This window comes from Gouania willdenowi, chromosome 6 (genome assembly GCF_900634775.1).
Source record: "Gouania willdenowi chromosome 6, fGouWil2.1, whole genome shotgun sequence".
In the NCBI taxonomy this organism is placed as follows: domain Eukaryota; kingdom Metazoa; phylum Chordata; class Actinopteri; order Blenniiformes; family Gobiesocidae; genus Gouania; species Gouania willdenowi.
In genome coordinates, this window is record NC_041049.1 from 50,065,164 (window position 1) to 50,085,969 (window position 20,806).

The 20,806-nt window shown below is 37.4% G+C and overlaps 1 protein-coding gene across 2 annotated transcripts in view; it reads left to right on the top strand.

Annotated features, from left to right (window-relative positions):
- Positions 1-20,806, top strand: part of btbd11b (BTB (POZ) domain containing 11b) — a 148,155-nt gene that overhangs the window by 125,937 nt on the left and 1,412 nt on the right. Inside the window, exons 6-16 of one of the 2 annotated variants that reach the window (XM_028449418.1) lie at positions 922-1,011; positions 7,576-7,677; positions 10,071-10,164; positions 10,242-10,377; positions 13,353-13,573; positions 13,663-13,841; positions 18,289-18,394; positions 18,662-18,764; positions 19,482-19,563; positions 19,638-19,706; positions 19,820-19,933. In XM_028449418.1, coding sequence (XP_028305219.1) covers positions 922-1,011; positions 7,576-7,677; positions 10,071-10,164; positions 10,242-10,377; positions 13,353-13,573; positions 13,663-13,841; positions 18,289-18,394; positions 18,662-18,764; positions 19,482-19,563; positions 19,638-19,706; positions 19,820-19,933 — 1,296 coding nt within the window. The remainder of the gene's footprint in view (positions 1-921; positions 1,012-7,575; positions 7,678-10,070; positions 10,165-10,241; positions 10,378-13,352; positions 13,574-13,662; positions 13,842-18,288; positions 18,395-18,661; positions 18,765-19,481; positions 19,564-19,637; positions 19,707-19,819; positions 19,934-20,806) is intronic. The other variant, XM_028449419.1, reaches the window with a different exon arrangement.

Below are 20,806 nucleotides of genomic sequence, written 5' to 3' on the forward strand. Positions count from 1 at the left end.
ATCACAAAGTCGATACTTACAGTGTAAACCTTAATTTTTATGAGCACAAACTTTTATAAGTTGTGTCATATACAAAGTAAAGAGTACACACCATGATTGTGTGTAGCACAACATTGATGGAGAAGTCATCAATTGCAGAAACATTTTACAAGATGTCCACTAATGTTCCTGTTCAGATGACACCAAACCAACAGGCATGTTCTTCTATATGGTCTACGATGTATGAAGGACCAAACCAAAATTCAAAATAAATGAATAACTAAATAAACGTGAAAAACAACAAAAAGGAAAATTGATAATTAAATACAAATAAAAAAAAATAGATGTAGAAAAAATACAAAAGTAAAAAAAAAATATGCAAAAATCAATAAATATTGTCCAAACATTATAAATAGAATATAAATATAAATATAGATTGATAATTAAAAATGGAATAAAAATAAAATACACATGTAATTTATTTTTTTATTTTATTTTGTTTTTTACTTTTAGTCATTTAATAATTTATTGTATTCGTATTAAAAAAAAATATTTGTATTTTTGGTGTGTTTTTATTTTTACTTTTATTCTTTTATTCATTTTTTTTTTTTTATTTTGGCAGGTTTGGGTTGCAACAAAATATAAATGTAAATGAGGGGGTTGTCCTAAGTGTGTATTAAGCTGTTTATTTGATCATGTGAAGCACATTGAGTTGCCTTGTGTATGAAATGCGCTATACAAATAAATGTGCCCTGCCTTGCCTGTTATACATTTAATGATGTATTTATACTTTAACTTTTATATTTTTCCCACTTATTTATTTATTTATTTGTATTTAATTTTCTTTTTTTCCATGTATTTATTAATTTAATTTTAGTTTTGGCAGGTTTGGTCCTCCATAATGATGATGATGCTCATATTGTTTAAACCCTTGCTCTGCAGGGGATGACCCCCCTAATGTATGCTTGTGTGCGTGGAGACGAGGCGATGGTCCAGATGCTGCTCGATGCTGGAGCAGAAATCAACAGTGAGGTCAGTTATTAAAAAAAAAAGAGAAACACCTCCTGATGCATGATTCATATTTATTAATATCAGTTGTAGCATGTTTTTTCTAACTGTATGATCTCGGATATATAAATCCAAATGTTTCACATGACACTATATTTAACATGTGCACCCCACGGCTGCTAAAGTACACTGATTTATTATCCCAGGCTTGATTATTGATTTACTTTAGTTTGTGTTGGGAAAAAGTGCAGTCAGGGAGGGATTGAGGCTCAGAGACAGGAAGCCAACAGTCAGAGGAAAGGAACACACAGGGGTGAAGAAAAAGGCAAATAACAGAAGTCCTGAGCTGCTTCTGGACTGGGCCTGATGTGAATGAAAAGCAGAAAGAGAAAAGACAACATTCCCTCTAAGGAACAGATGACTTATCGTATTTAAACTAAGGCAACAGGAAAAGTGGGATAGAAAATGCACATAGCAGGGAGACCAGTCACTTCCTCCTTACACAGCAGGTAAAGGGTGAGGAGGAAAAATCTATGATGAAGGATGAATTAAAGAAAGTAAAACAACTGTCATACTGTAACAGCAAGGTGAGAGACAAACTTAAAGTGTAAGTACACCCTAAAACCACTTTTTTCTGCTGAATACATATATGATTAGGCATATTAGGAACTAATGTAGTTTATTGTCAGCGTGAATGCCCTCAATGGGTTAAATTTCAATTTAATTTTACTGTTGGCTGAGATTAGCTGTGGGGGCGGGGCTGCTGTGACTGTGCGTGTCTTAACTACTCGAGGAACAACGCCCATAATCAAAGCATGTTTTTGGATTTCCCCCTTTTGGCAGGTCAGCAAAAACCTGGGGTTGTACTTACACTTTAAAACTGATGGCGACACTATTTTTTTGCCAGATAAAGGGAAAGTGTTGGCCTCATAGATCAATAAATCAAAGAGAAAAAAAAAGTAGAAATTTATTCTCAAAAGTTGGTTTTGATCTCCACTGTAAACACTCGGTTTGTTGACATCGTTGGAAAAGTTTTGTGCATTTCATTGTGGGATGCAAGGAGGACAGTGATTCATTTGACGCCATTTTTGTTCTAGTTTGTTCCCGGTATTCCCCATGATATTACCTCACTCCGCGAAATATAACATTTCGGCAGGATTTGCATCATTCTGTGTAAACCCAAAACTAAACGTCCACCAAATGTTTGCCACAAGTTTCAGTGAAAACGCCAGAATTTTGTTGGGACATCACTTTGTTTTGGTGACAAACACAAGAAATCACAGCAAGAAAGAAGTGAAAACACTTCTTTTTTTCATACTGTATTGCAATAATGAACAGAAAATGTATTGTAGCAGGCAACTGTCATGAGACCCCGTCCACACGTAGCCGGGTATATATTTTCCTACGGTTTGGCCTGTCATCCACACAAAAACGCAGGTCATTAAAAACGGGGCTTTTGGGAAACTCCGGTTTTGCGTTTGAGTGTGGACACTAATAACCAGAGTTTTTTTTTTTTTCTTTTTTGTCTGCACATGCTGTCAAAGGTCAACACTACAAGAAATGCAATCTTTATTAGACAGAAATGCATTTTTTGTTTTTTGCTTTCTTATTGCAATTAAATAAATTGCATTATTTTATTGCATAATTGTGACCATCACCAGCCCTCCCTAAGGAAGGGTAAGAAACACTTTATTAAAGGGAGAATATAAAAAGAGAGGGCAGTGTTACACCTAGGTGAGGGAGTGGGGGGGAGGGGGAGGGGGAAGAGAGCAGGGAGGAGCGATTCAAGGTAGAGAAATGGAAGGGTGGGGAGGAGTTGATTACTGTAAAGTGAGATGTGAAGTTGTAGGCGTGAGGCTTAACTATAATGGTGGTGGCTGTGGGCAGAGGGAAGGAGTGAGTGGTAATACCTGAAACATGTATTTGGGATCAACGTGTCTAAAGTTAAGCCAGCCGGTAAAAGCCCGCCGGTCCCTAAGAGCACCCCCCCGGGACCGGGAACCCCCAAGGGCGAGACCACGGGCAAAGCCCCCTGGGCAGCACCCCCCCCCCCCCCCCCCCCCCCCAACCCAGCCCATGAACCAGCCACAGTCAAGCAGGACCGCACAGCCCCAGATGGCTCAAGGACAGTAGCCCAGGCCCCGCCGCCCCCCAGCAAACAGCATCATCTCGAAGCGCCAAGCAACCCCGCTACAAACACCAGCACCCCACAGCACGCCCACCCCCCACACCGGCGAGGCGGGCCTCCCTGGGCCCGCACACACCGAGGACAGCCCCCAAGGCGACCAGGAGATGAGACAAGGACCAAACCACACCCATAGGAAAGAAGCCCCCACCCGACAGGCCCAAATATGTGATCCTACCCACCTTCCTGTTATGGTGCCTCTCCATTCCCCCGCCGCACACCAGCCCGAAGCACCCCCCCCCCCCCGCAACAGGGAGCTGCCGGGTAACCAGATGATAACCGGAGTTTTAAGTTTCCAAGCCGGGTAGCGGTGCCAGGTTCGGGGTGCTTGGGTTCGCTTGCTTGTCGGTCTGTGGCTGGTGGATATACGTTTATAAAAATACCCAGCTATGTGTGCACAAGAAGTGAGAGTACACTGCACTTTTTTTTAAGTGACATCCCACAATGCAATGAACCAAATTAAGAGAATATTTACAGTGGAGAAAAACATTTTGAGTGGCAATTTATACCTTTTGAGCAAATAATCTTCACATTATTAATCTATGAGGCCTACACTATGTCTTTATCTGATTAAAAATTATCCCCTTCAGCAGCTTTAATGCTCCTGAGCAGAAATGCAAACAAAGACCCTCACCAATGTACTTTAAAAACAAAAATGTGAAGAAAAAAACCCCACATGAAACCAGGGATTAGGGAAAACGTGCAGAGGATCAAGGGAGATGAGGCAAAGAACATTAATAACAGAAAACAAACCCAAACAGTTGAATACAGCTAGCTACATTTTTTTTCCCGACATGGTGAAAATATACATTCCATCTGTCATCTTCTCATGTGTCAGTCTCCTAAAGATCATGAGGATCAGCATTTTCCTGTGGTGACGAAACACAAAGTATGACTATGCACTTTGCAGCAGTCACGATCCTCCTCATCATCATCATCATCATCATCATCATCATCATCATCAGTCACCTCTGCACAGCAACATGTCCCATCAGCCATTATGTCAGGGTTGATTTGCAGCCCGCTGCATTCATGACCTCTGAGCAGAATAAAAAAGCTGCTAATCAAGATGTAAAGACTCACTCCTCGTCTTGGATTTATACACATCTGGATTATTAGAGGAACACATCTGTGTTGCTTTGAGTTGCTGTTTGAAGATCATTTTTAAAGGAGAGACTTTCAAACCCCGAGCCGAAATTTACAGCCTAATCTTGTTGTGAGATGCAGGTTCACATAAATTCTGATTCCCCGTTGCGTGTGAAAGATAAAATAAACAAAAACCAAGGAGGGGACGCACAAATAAATTACAGAACTAAATTTTGTAAAAGCTTCTGCTGAGGGATTTATGTCTGTGATCGTCTGCTGAAGCTGTGAAGTAATTACACTAAGTGAACCAAGTGCAGTGAAGCCCAGACGGTGGTGGTTCTGCAAGAAAAAAAAAAGTGTCCCCATGTCTTATGATAACAGCACTCTTGGCGCAGCACGCAGTTTTTAAGTTGTCGGTGAAGAAATTACATCTTCATACTCATATGTGGGAGAGTGAAGACTCTGGGATAGAAAATCAATCTGCATCATTAGCACTGTCGCTCTTGTTGCTCCTGGTAATGGATGCTCAACAATATAAACAAGAACTTTTACCCTCCGCTCATGGCTGTGTTACACAACATTGGCCTAACGGAAAAAGTGCTTGTTCATCTGATAATAAACGTTCTAGACATTTGTCATTATAGCAGCGAGAGCACCCCACCGGCTTTCATATCCTGCCATAATAATAATGATAGCCACAGTAAACAGAAAAAAGTCGAAAATGTAACGGCTTTCTCATACAACTGTAGTTTCAACAAGAAAAGTGCAAATGTATACATAAGAAAAACATAATGTGCTGTCAACCTTGTTTGTTGTGCATTATTAGATCATATTCTATTTTGCATTCCCCGTGTGTTTTTGTCCTGTTCTGTCCTGTCCTGTTATGTCACCTGGCCTTCTGTTCACATGGATACAGCGAATAGAAATCAGTTCCTGCCCCATAACTGTTTGTTGAGCCAACAAATAACCTTCAAAAAATCCAAACTGCGATTGGTATTTTAGCTTTTAAAAAATGATAATGACTAAAAGACAAAATGATTAATTTAAGTAGTTTGCATACCGCAGCTGCTGCAACCAAGCTGCTTGGACCATTTATCTTCTTTTGTATCCACCAAAACTGTTTGTAGCATCTTTACCTCCAGCAAGGAAGTAATATTATCACCGGTGTCTTTCAATTTGTTAGAATAATAATACATTTTATTTAAAAGCGCCTTTCCAGACACTCAAAGACACTTTAGAGCTTAAAAACAACAACAACAACAAGTACAGTGATTAAAAAATATGAGGCTGAGTGAAACAGGTGAGTTTTGAGAAGTGATTTGAAAGATGGGAGGTTGGTGCAGTTACGGATGCAACTTGGGAGGGAATGTAGGGGTGGAGCAGGTCTGTGAGGTAGGAGGGAGCCTGATTATGAAGGGCTTTATGGACTGCGTTTTGGATGTATTGGAGTTTATTTAGGAGTGTGGAGGTTGTTCAAAAGAAGATGCTACTGCAGTAGTCGAGGCGGGATGTGATAAAGGCATGAATGAGAGTTTCGGCGTCAAGGAAGGAAAGTAAAGGGCGGAGACGAGAGATGTTTTTGAGGTGGAAAAAAACGGTTTTCATTCTTTGTTTGATGTGGTGGTCGAAGGAAAGGTTATTATCAAAGATGATACCAAGGTTACGGCAGTGAGAGGCAGGACACAGGGTAGAGTTATCAATGGTGAGGTGAAAGTCTGAGGCTGTTTGGGTGAGGGAGTTTGGAACAATTAGGAGTATGTCGAATTTGTCACTGTTCAAGATCAGGAAGTTTTCTTGGAGCCATGTTTTGATATTAGAGAGACAGTTTGACTGTGTAAAGTGGGTTCCAGGGGTGATAGACGTGGTAAAGATGTATAATTGGCGTCATCGGCGTAGCAGTGAAAACGGAGACCATGGCGACGAATGATTTGACCGAGGGGTAGGAGGTATATGGTGAAGACTAGAGGACCAAGCACAGAACCTTGGGGGACTCCTTGGGACAGGGGAACAGTGGAGGAAGAGCAGTTGTTAATGAAGATAAATAGTTTTCTGTCAGTGAGATAAGACTGTAACCAGGTGAGGGCATTGCCAGTGATATTGAGGAGGGATTGTAAGCGGGAAAGTAGGATAGAGTGGTTGATGGTGTCAAAAACAGCAGTGAGATCAAGAAGAAAGAGAGTTGAGAGTATGCTGGAGTCAGATGAGAGGATTTGGTCATTGGTAACTTTGAGGAGGGCGGTTTCACTGCTGTGTTTGGTGCGGAATCCAGATTGAAATTGTTCGAAAAGGTGATTATTGTTGAGATGGGCTGTGATTTGTGCGGCAACGACACGTTCCAGAATTTTTGACAGGAAGGGGAGGTGGGAGATGGGTCGGAAGTTGCTCATGAGAGAGCACAGGTCACCAAAAGAAATTCCTCGTGTGTATTCATACACCCTTGGCCAATAAAGTTGATTCTGATTCTGATTCTGATGTTGGGATTGAGACCAGGTTTTTTGATGAGGGGGGTTACGGCAGCCAGTTTTAGTAATGAAGGGATGGAGGGAAAGGTGAGGGAGGAGTTGACCATTTTTGAGATGAGATGGTTATGTTAAAATTTTGCTTCTATCCAAATGGATATCGCGAATAAGAATGATTTCCAGCCCCATAACTGTTGAATAGCCAACAAATAAAACAAGCCAAAGTCTGATTGTTTTTTTTTTTGGTTTGAAACAATGTTAAAGAACAAGCTAAACAACAAAATTACCAACCAAAGTAGTTTATGTGTCCCAGCTGCTGCAATCAAGCCTGCCGCCACATTTGGCTGTACACATGGAGAAGATACTAAACATTGCACAAAGTATTATTTGCACCATTCATCTGTTTTTGTATCCAACAAAACCATTGCGTATGTTTTTCTCTCTGTATTCCAAATCGACACTACACTTATTATCTGAAGTTATACAGATTTTATAGATAATGGCACTGCTTTTTAGAAACAATATAGAATTGGGGGCGGGGTCTGTCTCCTTCATAGAGGTCAGGTTTGAACCCTGTTTGGAAAACCTACAGCAAAGGTGTGAGAGCGATCAGAGTGGTTCCATTAGGACAAACAGATCAATATATCACCTTCATTAGTAGGCACACATGTTGTCAATAAAATCTCTGCAGCCCCAGGATTCCTGTCTAATTACTGTTGAGCCTCACGTCCCCTCTCTGCTCCCTGCAGCTGCTTGTCATGTGCTCCACGGTCGTTGTAGTGGTGTTAATGTCTTCATATCTCTCTCCCTTTCCCCCTCTGTCCTTCCCTAACTCACCTCCCCATGTCCCTTCCCCAGGTGCCAAACTCTGTGCACAAGCACCCCTCAGTCTTCCCCGAAACACGGCAGGCGACGCCCCTCACTTTCGCTGTGTTACATGGACATGTGCCTGTGGTGCAGGTAGTGACTCATCTTGGCCTCTCGTTGTGTGTCTATTCATCATTGTCGTGTTTTTCATCTTTTGTTTCTACACCACATACTTTTTTTTCCTCTCTTACTTCCCCACGTTTTTATTTTTATTCAACATATTTTATTACTTGGATCATTACTGTTTGCTCGTATAACAGACATTACTTTATGAGTAAAATAAAAAAAACAAACAAACAGCCTAATTGCTATTGAAGTCATTTAACTAATTCAGCCTATTGGATTACATTCTAATGGACAAAAGCTATAGCCTGTTACTCCCTAATTTACTTTCTAAAAACATTTGTTTGCTATATAATATGTTAAGGTTTCATTTATTCAAACAACCTTTAGGCAATTTACTTTGAAATTTACTTTGATCTCTGACAGTTGGCAGTCGAAACATGTCAGGAGATCAAAAGTACATTTCAAAGTAAATGTCCCGAAACAAGTTGTCTGAATAAATAAAACCTTAACATATTATTACAAAAAAAGAAGACAAAATGAACTTGCTGGAATTATATTTATTTAGTATTTATTTGAAAACAACACCCCCCAAAAAACATGCAGGGAGAACCTGTAAACTCTGCATAGAAAGACTTTCATTTGATCTAATGTAATTAATGCCCTTACTTCTTGTGGAAAGTAATCACAATCAGGACACTTCCACTAAAAGAAAAATTGTACTAGAATAAAAAGTGTGTAAAATCCTCTCTGCTATTGTGTTTAAGACAGTTTTTTTCAACCTTGGAGTCGGGACCTCATGGGGAGTCACCTGAAATGTCTATTAATTGATTTAAAAAATTTATTTAATTTAAAATTACTGATTCAAAATGTATATATATATATATATATATTCATTTATTTATTTTATTTTATTTTTAATTATTATTATGTTTATTTTACAACACACAATCTTAAACAACTGTGTTCTATACTTTCACTTTGTCAAATATAAATCTAATTATTAATAATAATGATTATAGCAAAAGGCAGCATAAACATACAGTATCTGAGCTGACACAACTTGTCACTAATAATGGCAACTCTGTATTTGTAATAAACAAACACGCAAGCAAACATGATCAAAAACTAATTCTAGAAAAAATATGTTTTTAGGGTGGCCAGAAATTATTACGATCCACAAAAGGTTGTGAATCACTTGATTTAATTGAATATCCTTTGACATACTTTGATAGTCCCAGGTGGGAAAACATCTAAAAGTTACCTGTGAATGTGTTCAAGTCTGCTGAAATATGAGCAGTGATTGGCACAAATGGATTGTGTCTGGATCATCACGGCTGTCAGGGGACGGATCCACTGGTGCCCTCAGGCTGGGTTAAAGCAGGTTATGTGCCTGGAGCAACAGATTTCATTAAAACAGCCAGGAGTCCTATTGTCTGTTAGCAGAAAAAGGTTGACATGGACCTGAGGATATGCAGTGCAGAGTAAATAAAATCTGGAGCACAGCACATGTTGCCTGATTGATGGATTTTAACTGAAGTCATTCACTGAAAAAGGAGAAACCTCATTAAGATACCGTATGTGAGGCGTGACTTTTTCCTTTAAATGGTAAATATCTAAATATTTTATCCTCTTTTTAAACAAATCCATAGGTTTTCCATAGGCAGTGGTGAAAGTACTCAAGTTACTGTAATTGAGTTGCTTTTATGGATACTTTTACTTTATGGAGTATATTTCTAAATCAGTAAATTTACTTGTACTTAAGTACGCTTTAAAAGAAGTAATTTGTGACATTTCTACACCCAACAATTAAACTATTATAAGTAAATAATAATTTTTTGTTTTAAAATGATCAACGGACATTGTGAAACTACAAAATATGAAATGACCAGACAACAATCAAATGCATCACATCATAGCCGACCAACCAGATTAAAAATAATGTACCACGCCAAAACAGCATTGAATCGAGGTTAACGTCTCAGTTCTAGAGTCAATGAATGTAGCTATAGAGACTGATACTTCTTTTAAAATTTTAATTTCAATTCATTGGTGTTATTTAGTTTAAAAAATAATAATTTAGCATTTTGACAAATACAGATGCCTTTGTGGAAAATAAAGTAAGTTCCTATTGTGCAAGATTTGGTCTCTTCCTTTTTAAAATAACTATTAACTTTTACTTTGAGTATTATTTAGTTGAGCTCCCTATTACTTGTACGTGAATGTTTTATGTAGGATTTACTTGTACTTGTACTTGAGTATAATTTCAATCAAGTAGCAGTACTTCTACTTGAGTAGAATATATTAGTACTCTTTACACCTCTGTCCATCGATGTTGTGTTTTCTCTGATTGAAAGTGTGATGATACAGACGAGTTTAGGTAACACAAGATGAGAAACACATATAATCTCTGTCTTTCCCAGCTTTTGCTGGATGCCAAAGCCAACGTGGAGGGCTCCCTGCAGGACGGGATGGAGAACTACACAGAGACCCCCCTGCAGTTGGCTGCTGCCGCAGGTACAAACACATTATCAGACGATGCACAGTTTGATTTGCTTTTGGCATTAACTCTGACAACATTTCTCCATGCACAGGTAACTTTGAGCTGGTGAGCCTGCTGCTGGAGCGAGGTGCGGACCCCATGGTGGGTACCATGTACCGGAATGGCATCTCCACAGCCCCCCAGGGTGACATGAACTCCTTCAGCCTGGCAGCAGCTCACGGACACAGGTGAGGAACAGAAGTGCTAGACATAAGTGAGTAGATCAGAAATAAAACGCGTTTTTGAGCTCCATCAAAGAGTTTACGATGCATTTTCTGCATCGTCTTTGTACTTTATCACTGTGTCATGTTTCCTTTTCTTTCTTTTTATTTTTACCATGTTGCATGTTGCGTGACTGCATTTTTATTGTCTCAACGTTGTCCCACCCAGAACTGAAGTTTGATTTAATTAGACACAATAATAAGGCATAAACCTGCTCCACATCTTTAACAACAGCTTTTACGCGATTATTAAAAGATATTTCGCTTTAATCGCAAGTTTGTCTGGTAATGATTTTTGTTTTCAACAATAATTGTTCCGGGAAAAACAATTACACTTAATTGATTTTTCATGAAATTAGATTATACTGTATTAATCCCACAATGGGGAAATGCACTCTTTGAATATGTGTCAATGACGTGACAATTAAATATTCTGTCCAACTGCTTTTCTTTTAGTTAAAAAAGGTTTAAATGCGTAAAAAATATACCAAACATATAGTAACTTAGTATATATACATTGAGTTTGATTTTTTTACTTACTTACTAAAAAAAACTTCTGTAATTTATTCAAAGTGTCAAAATATCATGTGGTGCGACTGTCTGGCCATGACTACTGTTTTGAATAAATCTTTAAAATTACTCTAAATCTATTCAAATATATTTTCTGCCCTAATTTAGTTATATTTTAGTCCTGTATGAGATGTTAAAGTATTTCTGTCTTTATTTCCATCATGATATGCATGCAGACATTGCCCGATGATGCCCATTTTATGAAATATCATGTGGTGAAATCCTTATACAGTTTGTCATTGACCCACATACGATATACTTATGCAAATAGGAAATCTAACAGGAAAATTAATAAATAATATTGTCCATGCAGTACATAAACATGTAAATAGTATGAGAGGGTTTTGTATGGAATATTATGTAATATTGCACATAATAAGAACCAATTTTAAATTGGAAGATTTTTTTATATTTTTTATTTTTTTTTATCAATTGAAAATTTTCAATTAGTTGAACTGATAAAAGCTTAACAACTTTTTTTAATATTGTTTTGTTTGTCTTCTCCAACGGTATTTTATGAGAAAAAGGGATTAATGTGCAAAAAATAAACATGACCACATTTGCATTTAAGTTGCCAAGATAGACAAACAGACTTAGCTATTGGCACTAAACCATACTAAACCCTTGGGCTAATAAATGAGCCAATAAACACACGTTTAAGCTCGCCGTGTTTATGGATTGACTTTACAAAATAAACACAAAAAATCTTTCAATCTTTGATCAAGTTATACAAATTTGAATCAAAATGGAATAGTAAAAAAATCACTTCACGGTTCACTAATTTGTCCACCTCAATGCTCTCATCGGGGGGGGGGGGGGGGGGGGGGGCACTGAATCAAGCTGATTACACAATGCAGTTTGGTAATTAAAGTGGGCAGAGTAACATAAACAAATGCTAGATCCTCATTCACTAAACCAGGAAGAATCAAGCAATGTTAGCAGTATTGAAGGAAAGAACCAAGTGTTTTGTGTGTTTTTTATTGTAGTTTTGTGTAATTAATTCTGGTATTTTGGTTGTTTTGTATATTTTTCATTTTGTGTCCGAGTCACTTTTCACTGTTTTGTATATTTTTATGTTTATGTTTTGTGTATTTATGCGATCCCCTTTTGTGTTTTAAATTTAAATTTGTTATTTGTGTATTTTTGTTGTATTTTGTGCATTTTTTTTGTATTTTGTGTGTTTTTTTTGTCTACATTTTTTGTACCTTTTTTGTAATTTTGTGAATTTATGGAGTCATTTTGTGTGTTTACTTTCAGGGCTGAACAAAAATTATTACATGTGGGACAGGCGGTTGCCATGCCTGCACTAAACGTAGTGCTTATTTCTAGGGGTGTCCCAATCCGATATTGATATTGGTCCAATATCAGCCAGAAAACAAATATCGGATTTTATCTGACTGCATCCAAAATCTACGAAATAAGCGATCCAATAACTTTTTTGTTGTTTTTGTCCCCGCCCTCAGTTGTTCCTACCATATACTGACAGTAAAAATTAACTGAAGTGAACTTGAATTGTTGACTATAGTTCTCTGTTTGAGTAACATCACTTGATCAAGCCTTTTCTAACATTCCACAACACAAAATAAGTAATAAAAGTATGTATGATTCATGCTCATATCGGATCGATATCAGTATCGGCCAATACTCAAGGCTGCATTATCCCTATCGTATAGGAAATGAAAAAGTTGTATCGGGACATCCCTACTTATTTCATTGAGGATGTGAGAGATACAGGTTAAAATTAAAAAAAATGAAAGTAAACAACAGAGCAACATCCTCATTATAGTGAAGCACGGCGGAGGGAATATCATGATTTGGGGATTTAAATTGAAAAACAATTATCCTTGAGTTTACTAAGATTGCTTTGTGTTTAAAGGTTGATGGATGCCTGTCCAACACGTAAATGATGTAAATCAACTTTATTGTGAAAAGAAATTCACCAGTTCTTCAGATTCCAATTAAAACTGCAAATGAAAGTTTATATAGTTACATAACAGTAAACCAAATGTTCTGTCAGATGTTTTTTGGCATCAACATTGCACATAATAGTTTAATACCAAACTAAGAAACAAAGTTTTAAATTAATTACATAACTCATCAAGCATCAGGACAATAAAAGAAAAATAGCTTGAAAAAAAAAAATCACACATCTTCTCTGTGTGTTCATTTATTTGGGGGGCGAAGCATTTGTTTATCCATCGTACTTTTTAATTGAAATTATCCATGTATAGCAATAACAATTAGACTCTGAGACACCATTCATTAGTAGAAGTAATATGGAACAAAATGCTTAAAATAATATTTTATAAAGAATGAGCATTTGCAAATGAAACCAATATACTTCTTATGTTTATGTGCTTTCTTTGCTGCAGAAATGTGTTTCGAAAGCTTTTATCCCATTCAGAGAAAGGAAAAGGAGACGTTTTGTCTTTGGAGGAAATTCTGGCTGAGGGTTCAGAGTTGGAGGGCAAAAGTTCCTCTCAGATGGATCTGATACGCAGCGGAAAGACCAAACTTAAAGCTCTCAGAGAGGCCATGTACCACAGCTCTGAACACGGACACGTGGACATCACCATAGACATCAGAAGCCTTGGTGTGTTTTCTCACACATGCAGTAGTACCATATTTAAAACTTGATCGTTGACATTTGATAGTTTGTGTCTATGGTCCAAACGTCCCCAGGGGTCCCGTGGACTTTGCACACGTGGCTGGAGTCTCTACGTACGTGTTTCCATCAGCACCGCCGACCTCTGATCCAAGGTCTGCTTAAAGAGTTCAGCTGCATTGAGGAAGAGGAGTACACTGAGGAGCTCATTACGCACGGCCTGCCTCTCATGTTCCAGATCCTCAGAGCCAGCAAGGTACTGCTGCACTGTGTGGGATCCAGTCTTCTCTCTCTCTCTATGAACCTGTTTGGTTTAACAAGCTCTAGCAGTTTCTTCATCCATCTTTATCATTTTACCATTAAGCAGTCAGATCATCAACTTCAATGACAGTAGCAGGGCCCTCCGGAGACTACTTGGTATCAATTACCTAAAATTATGATAATTTATGAGTGGCTCCCTGTCATTTCTGTGGCAGATCATTAGATTTAGACTCAGTCTCATTCCATAAAGCTCATATCTGGAGTTTCTGAGAAATCTATGTTTATGTGTGATTCTTTTACTATGGTCTACCGCCGGTGGTCATTCATATAATTAATGTATATAAGTCCCTCCTTCGTCCTATAGACCCCTATACAAATGGAAACGATCGCCGACTGCACTCAGCCAATAGGCATTGACTTCGTGGAGCGAGGACTGTCAGTCAAAGTGAATGCGCGTGCTGCGTAAACTGTGCGCGTCTCAAACAAGTATGACTCCGAGCAGCAAAGCGTCATAGAGGAGCGCTCCAAAACTCCAAACTTACCCATTCCTCGATTGCCAACGTATAAAGCTTCTACTAAAAAAGAAAAGAACATTTTGGGTACAAAGTTTGTGGATGAACATCTTTGTAACCACAACAGAATTTATCTCAGAGCTGCTTTTCAAAGGTGGAGAGTAGGGATGTAACGATTAATCGTAAGGCAGTTAAAAATCATAGGTATCACGGTTGATATCGATTTTTTGAAAATTGAATCGCAGTACTTTTTTTAACCAGCAGAGGGCGCTATCCACAAGTGTAGGCGGTGGGCGGAGTCTGCTAATACTTTCTTTCTGGCTGCCTTTCACTCTTAAATATGTCAATAAATGATTCATTACTCCTTTAGCACCGAAAGAATATCTGTAATATTACTTGAATATCTGTAAAAGTCACGTTTTTCTATTAGCTCTGTCTGCTAGCATAGCTTCTCTTCTTCACTGCAAGATATCTGCATGCCAACCGACCACTGTGTTACCAGCGCCCTCTGCTGGTCCAAACAAATATGATGTAAATCAGTGCAATGACGGTTTTTTTTTTTTTAAAGTCCAATTGTTAAGGCACAAAATACATTTTCAGTTGCACTTTTAAAAGAAAAAGAACTATTATGCAGTTTTGCATTGTTTATTATAGAACCAGAATTTAAATTAATAGGCTTCATTTTCATTTGTATTATTCCTTTATTTATTTCATTCAAGATTTATTTTTAGTTAAATTACATTGTTTTGAATAGTTCATCAAGGGATTCTTTTGACAATGAAATATAAAAGGAAAATAATACAGTTTTTTCTAGTTTTTTTCCCATAAAAAAAAAATTGTCTACAGTCCCATTTTGTAAAATAAATCGTGAGAGAATCGTATCGTGAACCCAGTATCGTGAATCGAATCGTATCGGGAGTTGAGTGAATCGTTACATCCCTAGTGGAGAGACTTGCTGTTTTTAAAAGAATTACGAACGCACCAGGAATTGGCAACATTTCTCATGGACAGGTAATAAACACGTTTTAATCAAAAATTATTGCACTAACAATAAATGTGTAGTTTTTGTAGTCATGCGACTTTGTTGTGTTTTGCAATGCGCGTGCACAAACGTAGAGGCGTTGCTTCTGATAGATTGGTAGAGGCAGGGGAGGAAGTAGAGCTGTTGAGGGCGGGACATTGAGGCGTTCTCTCAGAAACTCCGTATAGCAGCTTTACAGTAATCTTTTTACCTTCTTGGTAGTCTTTTTTATCATTTTTATCCATGAAAACATTAGGTTTTTTTTCAACTGCTGGTAGTTGTTTAGTGTAATTTGCTGAGTTCTGTGTAGGTGGTTGGACAATGCAGTATTGTCAGTGTGTATCTGTGTCTTGGTTGATCCCTGTCTAGGGGACTCTTCTTGTCAGTTCTTCCTTCTAAACCTAATCTGTGTACACGTGTCCGTCCATCCATCCATCTGTGGTGGCTGTGTTAACCTGTAGTAACTGGAGTGTGAGAAAACCAAACTACAAAGAAAGCAGTGGTAATTTGGACAGGAAATCTTGATTGAGGTTTAGTCATAGGCGTTGTTCGAAATGTCAAACAAACGTTCTACTCATACTAACTTAGACATTAAAATGAGTATGTAGTGTGTTCTATTAGAAAGTATGAAAAGATTGAGTTTGCAAGAAAAACCTAGATGTTTACTATATCGGGACATAGTATACAGGGCGGGAGCACTAGTCATACTCAACCACCCCATGATGCATTGCCAGCGGAACGTAAAATCTTCCTGGTTTCAATGAAAATCTCCTTTTCAAAATAAAAGCACATCTTCTTTTCTTCTTAGTTTTTAATGCTTTTGTAAATAGGGCTCTTGTTTTGAAGTTAACCAGAAGTTTTGACAGTAGCACAATGGAGGGAAATGTGGGAATGAAATGTGTTTCTGTGAGTTTTATGGATCAAATGACCACATGTTGATATTCTACTTGGTCACTTTCATGCTTAAAATGTTTTCAGAACTTTTAAAAGTGGAGAATCAACTGAGTCATTGAGCCTCAATGTGCTTTAGGTTTTTGTTTTTGGAGGTTTGAAATGCATCTTGGGAAACTCGGAAGTGTACTTTAGTGGGAACGGTCACCATCCTAATCATACTTAAAATATATAGTAGTAGACAGTATATACGTTCTCATTGTGCTTGTAGTGTACAGTAAAGTGGTTCCCAACATTTTTTGGGTCGTGACCCCATTTTTATAGGGATGTAACGATTAATTGTAAGGCAGTTAAAAATCGATTCATAGGTATCACGGTTGATATCGATTTTCTGACAATTGAATCGCAGTACTTTTTTTAACCAGCAGAGGGCTCTATCCGGAAGTGTTGGCGGCGGGCGGAGTCTGCTAATACTTTCTTTCTGGCCGCCTTCTACTCTTAAATATGTTAATAAATGATTCATTACCCCTTTAGCACCGAAAGAATATCTGTAATATTACTTAAATATCTGTAAAAGGCACGTTTTTCTATTAGCTCTGTCTGCTAGCATAGCTTCTCTTCTTCACTGCAAGATATCTGCATGCCAACCGACCACTGTGTTACTAGCGCCCTCTGCTGGTCCAAACAAATATGTGCAATGACGGTTTTTTTTGTTTTTAAAGTCCAATTGTTAAGGCACAAAATACATTTTCAGTTGCACTTTTAAAAGAAAAAGAACTATTGTGCAGTTTTGCATTGTTTATTATAGAACCAGAATTTAAATTGATAGGCTTCATTTTCATTTGTATTATTCCTTTATTTATTTAATTCAAGATTTATTTTTAGTTAAATTGCATTGTTTTGAATAGTTTATCAAGGAATTCTTTTGACAATGAAAAATAAAAGGAAAATAGTACAGTATTTTCTAGTTTTTTTCCCAAAAAAAAAAATTTGTCTACAGTCCCATTTAGTAAATGAAAAAATCGTGAGAGAATCGTATCGTGAACCCAGTATCGTGAATCGAATCGTATCGGGAGTTGAGTGAATCGTTACATCCCTACATTTTTATATTGCAAATTTTCTGACATTCGTGTGTGTACATGGTTTTAATTTGAAGAAGAACAGGACTATTTTAATTATTGTCTAGTTTTGGTCAACTAAATGACATTAAGTTATTAGTTGACTAAATCTGGTATAAATATAGTTGACTAAATCATACAGGATGAGAGTTTATGCATTTTTTAATTATTATAAATCAACTTTATATGCACACACACAGATTTGATGTGATCAATGTTTAAGACCACGTGACTTCTGATTGAATTTAGTCCCATGCGACAAAATCATAGTTTAGTTTTTGTTGACATGTTTTTTGTTTAGTCATAGTCTAGTTATTGTCACTTTAAAAAAAAAAAAAAAAAAAAAAAACTTTGACGAAACTTTTTCGACATCAAAATGAACACCTCATAGGATCGATAGACACCAAATGTTCCCAAAAACAATGGCGTCCCACTGTCCCACTGCTGCTCTCATGAATAAAGCCCATCTATTGCCTGTGCTTTGGGACGCCATCTGTCTCTGACGTGAAGTTTTGTTTTCCTGTCCTTCTGTCTGTCACTCCTCTGCAGTGACTCGACCTGTCACTTTATCTCCATCACAGCAAATCAAAGCCGTGGGTGTAAGAAATGGGTCTAATTCACCTGATTCCCTCATTTAGAGGTGAGACTGATGATCATCATCTATGAATACAGGGCCTCGTTGATGCAGCTGCTTTAAAAAAAACAAAAAGCAAAAAAGTGAATTCAGAATGTGGTAAACAGAGCAAAGGTTTCACCTGCTGCTCGCTGCTGTTGATTGCGTTGAGGTGATTGTGTGTAGGAGTGTTTGCAGTTGGTAAGTGCTTTGAGTTGTTGCATAACAGAAACAGACCGCTGGTGTGATTTGAGTTTTTTTTTCTGTCTCTGTCTGTGTGTTGCCAGAATGAAGTGATCAGCCAGCAGCTCTCTGCCATCTTTACTCAGTGTTATGGTCCTTATCCCATTCCCAAGCTGGCAGAGATCAAAAGGAAGCAGTCATCACGTCTGGGTGAGTTTTTGCTTTCACAGTTTCACACCTTTTTTTTTTTTTTTTTTTTTTAATGTAAACTCTGTTTAAAGACATCATAAGTACTTTGAGGAAACCCCTTCTATAGTGAATTAAAAACACTGCATTCTGGTGCGCCCTCCGGTGTTCATTGACCAGAATGACAAAAATAAGAAAGGTTGAGTTTTGTGTACCCTCTTCTTTTGTGTGTGTTTCTTTATAAGACTCTCAGAAAAACATTACGTTTCTCTGGACATGTTTGTTTTTCAGATCCCCACTTTCTGAACAATAAAGAAATGTCTGATGTGACCTTTTTGGTTGAAGGAAAGCCTTTTTATGCTCACAAAGTCCTGCTCTTCACAGCGTCCAACAGGTGCGTACTGATCGTCTACAGCAGACATGAGCAACCTAGAAACTGAATGACTCCAAAAATACACAAAATGACACCATAAAAACCTCTGACATTACAGAAAATACATAAATATACCAGTGAATACACAAGAAGACCAGTACAATTAGCAAAATGACTCTAGAAACAGACAAAGTGGCCCCATAAATACATAAAAATTATGGAAAATATAGAAAACAACAACGTAAATTCACAGATTAAGAACAGAAATACACAAAAATGACAATAAATGACTTGTATAAGCAACAAAATTACACAGAATGACTCACAAAACACACAAAGCAACAACAAACATACACAAAATGAGAAATAATATTTAAAACTACAACAAAAATATGCACAATGACTCCAGGAATACATAAAACAACAACAAAAATACACAAAACAACAATGACTCCAAAAAGAAAGAAATAGACAAACACTCCTTGGGTCACATCAGTAGATCAGTAACGTTTGATAATGTGTTGAATCATTTTTTAATGGGTTAATAAGCAGCTATTCTCTGACCTCCTATCCTTCTGGGCTGCTTTGAATAGTTATACAAATTTATATATTTTTTAATACAGTGAGCATTTGACTGATATTTACATTTGACCAAATGTCTGATTTACAATAAGGATTATCTTTCTACGTATTTTTTAATCCAACATATTTTCTCGAATTGTCTTTCTTTCTCCCAAGGTTTAAATCTCTTTTGGCAAACAGACCATGTGGTGAGAACACTTGCATTGAAATCAGTAACGTCAAATACCACATCTTTCAGGTACTGTAAATACTTTAAACAGCTTTCGCTCCTAAATGCATTTTATATTTATTTGTATTATTCTCTTTATATAGCTGGTGATGCAGTATCTGTACTGTGGGGGGGCGGAGGCTCTACACATCAGAAACACTGATGTCATGGAGGTTAGATTGACAGTACAACTTTCACTTCTTAAACATCACTCACTTAAACACACAATTGTGCTTTCTATTTCAATAAATTATTTATTTATTTTTTTATTTCTATTGTTTTCCAGCTTTTATCAGCATCCAAGTTTTTCCAGCTGGAAGCGCTGCAGAGGCACTGTGAGATTATCTGCACCAAGAACATCAACACAGAAACATGTGTGGAGCTCTACAGCCACACAAAGGTAAATATAAGAACAACCATAATTGGTTATCAATGACGTTATCAAGACAAAACTCCCAAAATACACGTTACATTTAGACAGAATGGCGATTTTAGTCATTTATTAACATACAATGATTTGTTGGCTCCATAAGTAGAAAATGCTGTAAAAAAAAAATGTTTTCAAAAGAATGCAATTTTTTAGATTGTTTTTTGATGCACTGTAAGCAGAATTTTGGATAAATCATAAATCTGTGTGAATCATTTGTATGAATGAATGAAGGAATGAGTGTTGGTGGTGGTCAGAGGGGCCGATGGTGCACTATGGCAGCCTCGCTTCCATCAGTCTGTCCCAGGGCTGCTTTGGCTACAATAGTAGCTTACCATCACAGCGCTTTAAGTGATCAAAATAATATATATATTATTAGAACAGTCTGAAGAAGTTTGGTGTCAATTGAGCAACATTGTTTTACAGTTTTTGACAAAAACAGAGTGATGGACTTAATAACTGGCAATGGGTTTAAATGTACAAATTTCCGTCAATATTGAGGCTACATTTTGGTGAAAGTAGCAAATCTGTACCAAATAAATCAAAGCAAGGCAAATGTATTTGTGTAGCGCATTTCATGCATAAGGCAACTCAATGTGCTTTACATGATCAAAAACTGCAACAGGCAACATTAAACAGCTTAAAATCAATAAGAACATCATTTAAAATCATCAGTAAAATGATTTAAAATCATCAACAAACACTACATCAACAACAATATGACCAAAACTCTCCCTCTCATTCATACGCAGTATAGAAAAAAAGTGCCTTTAACTTTGATTTAAAAATGTTCACATGTGATGCTGACTTCAGCTCTGCTGGTAGTTTGTTCCACTTCTTTGCAGC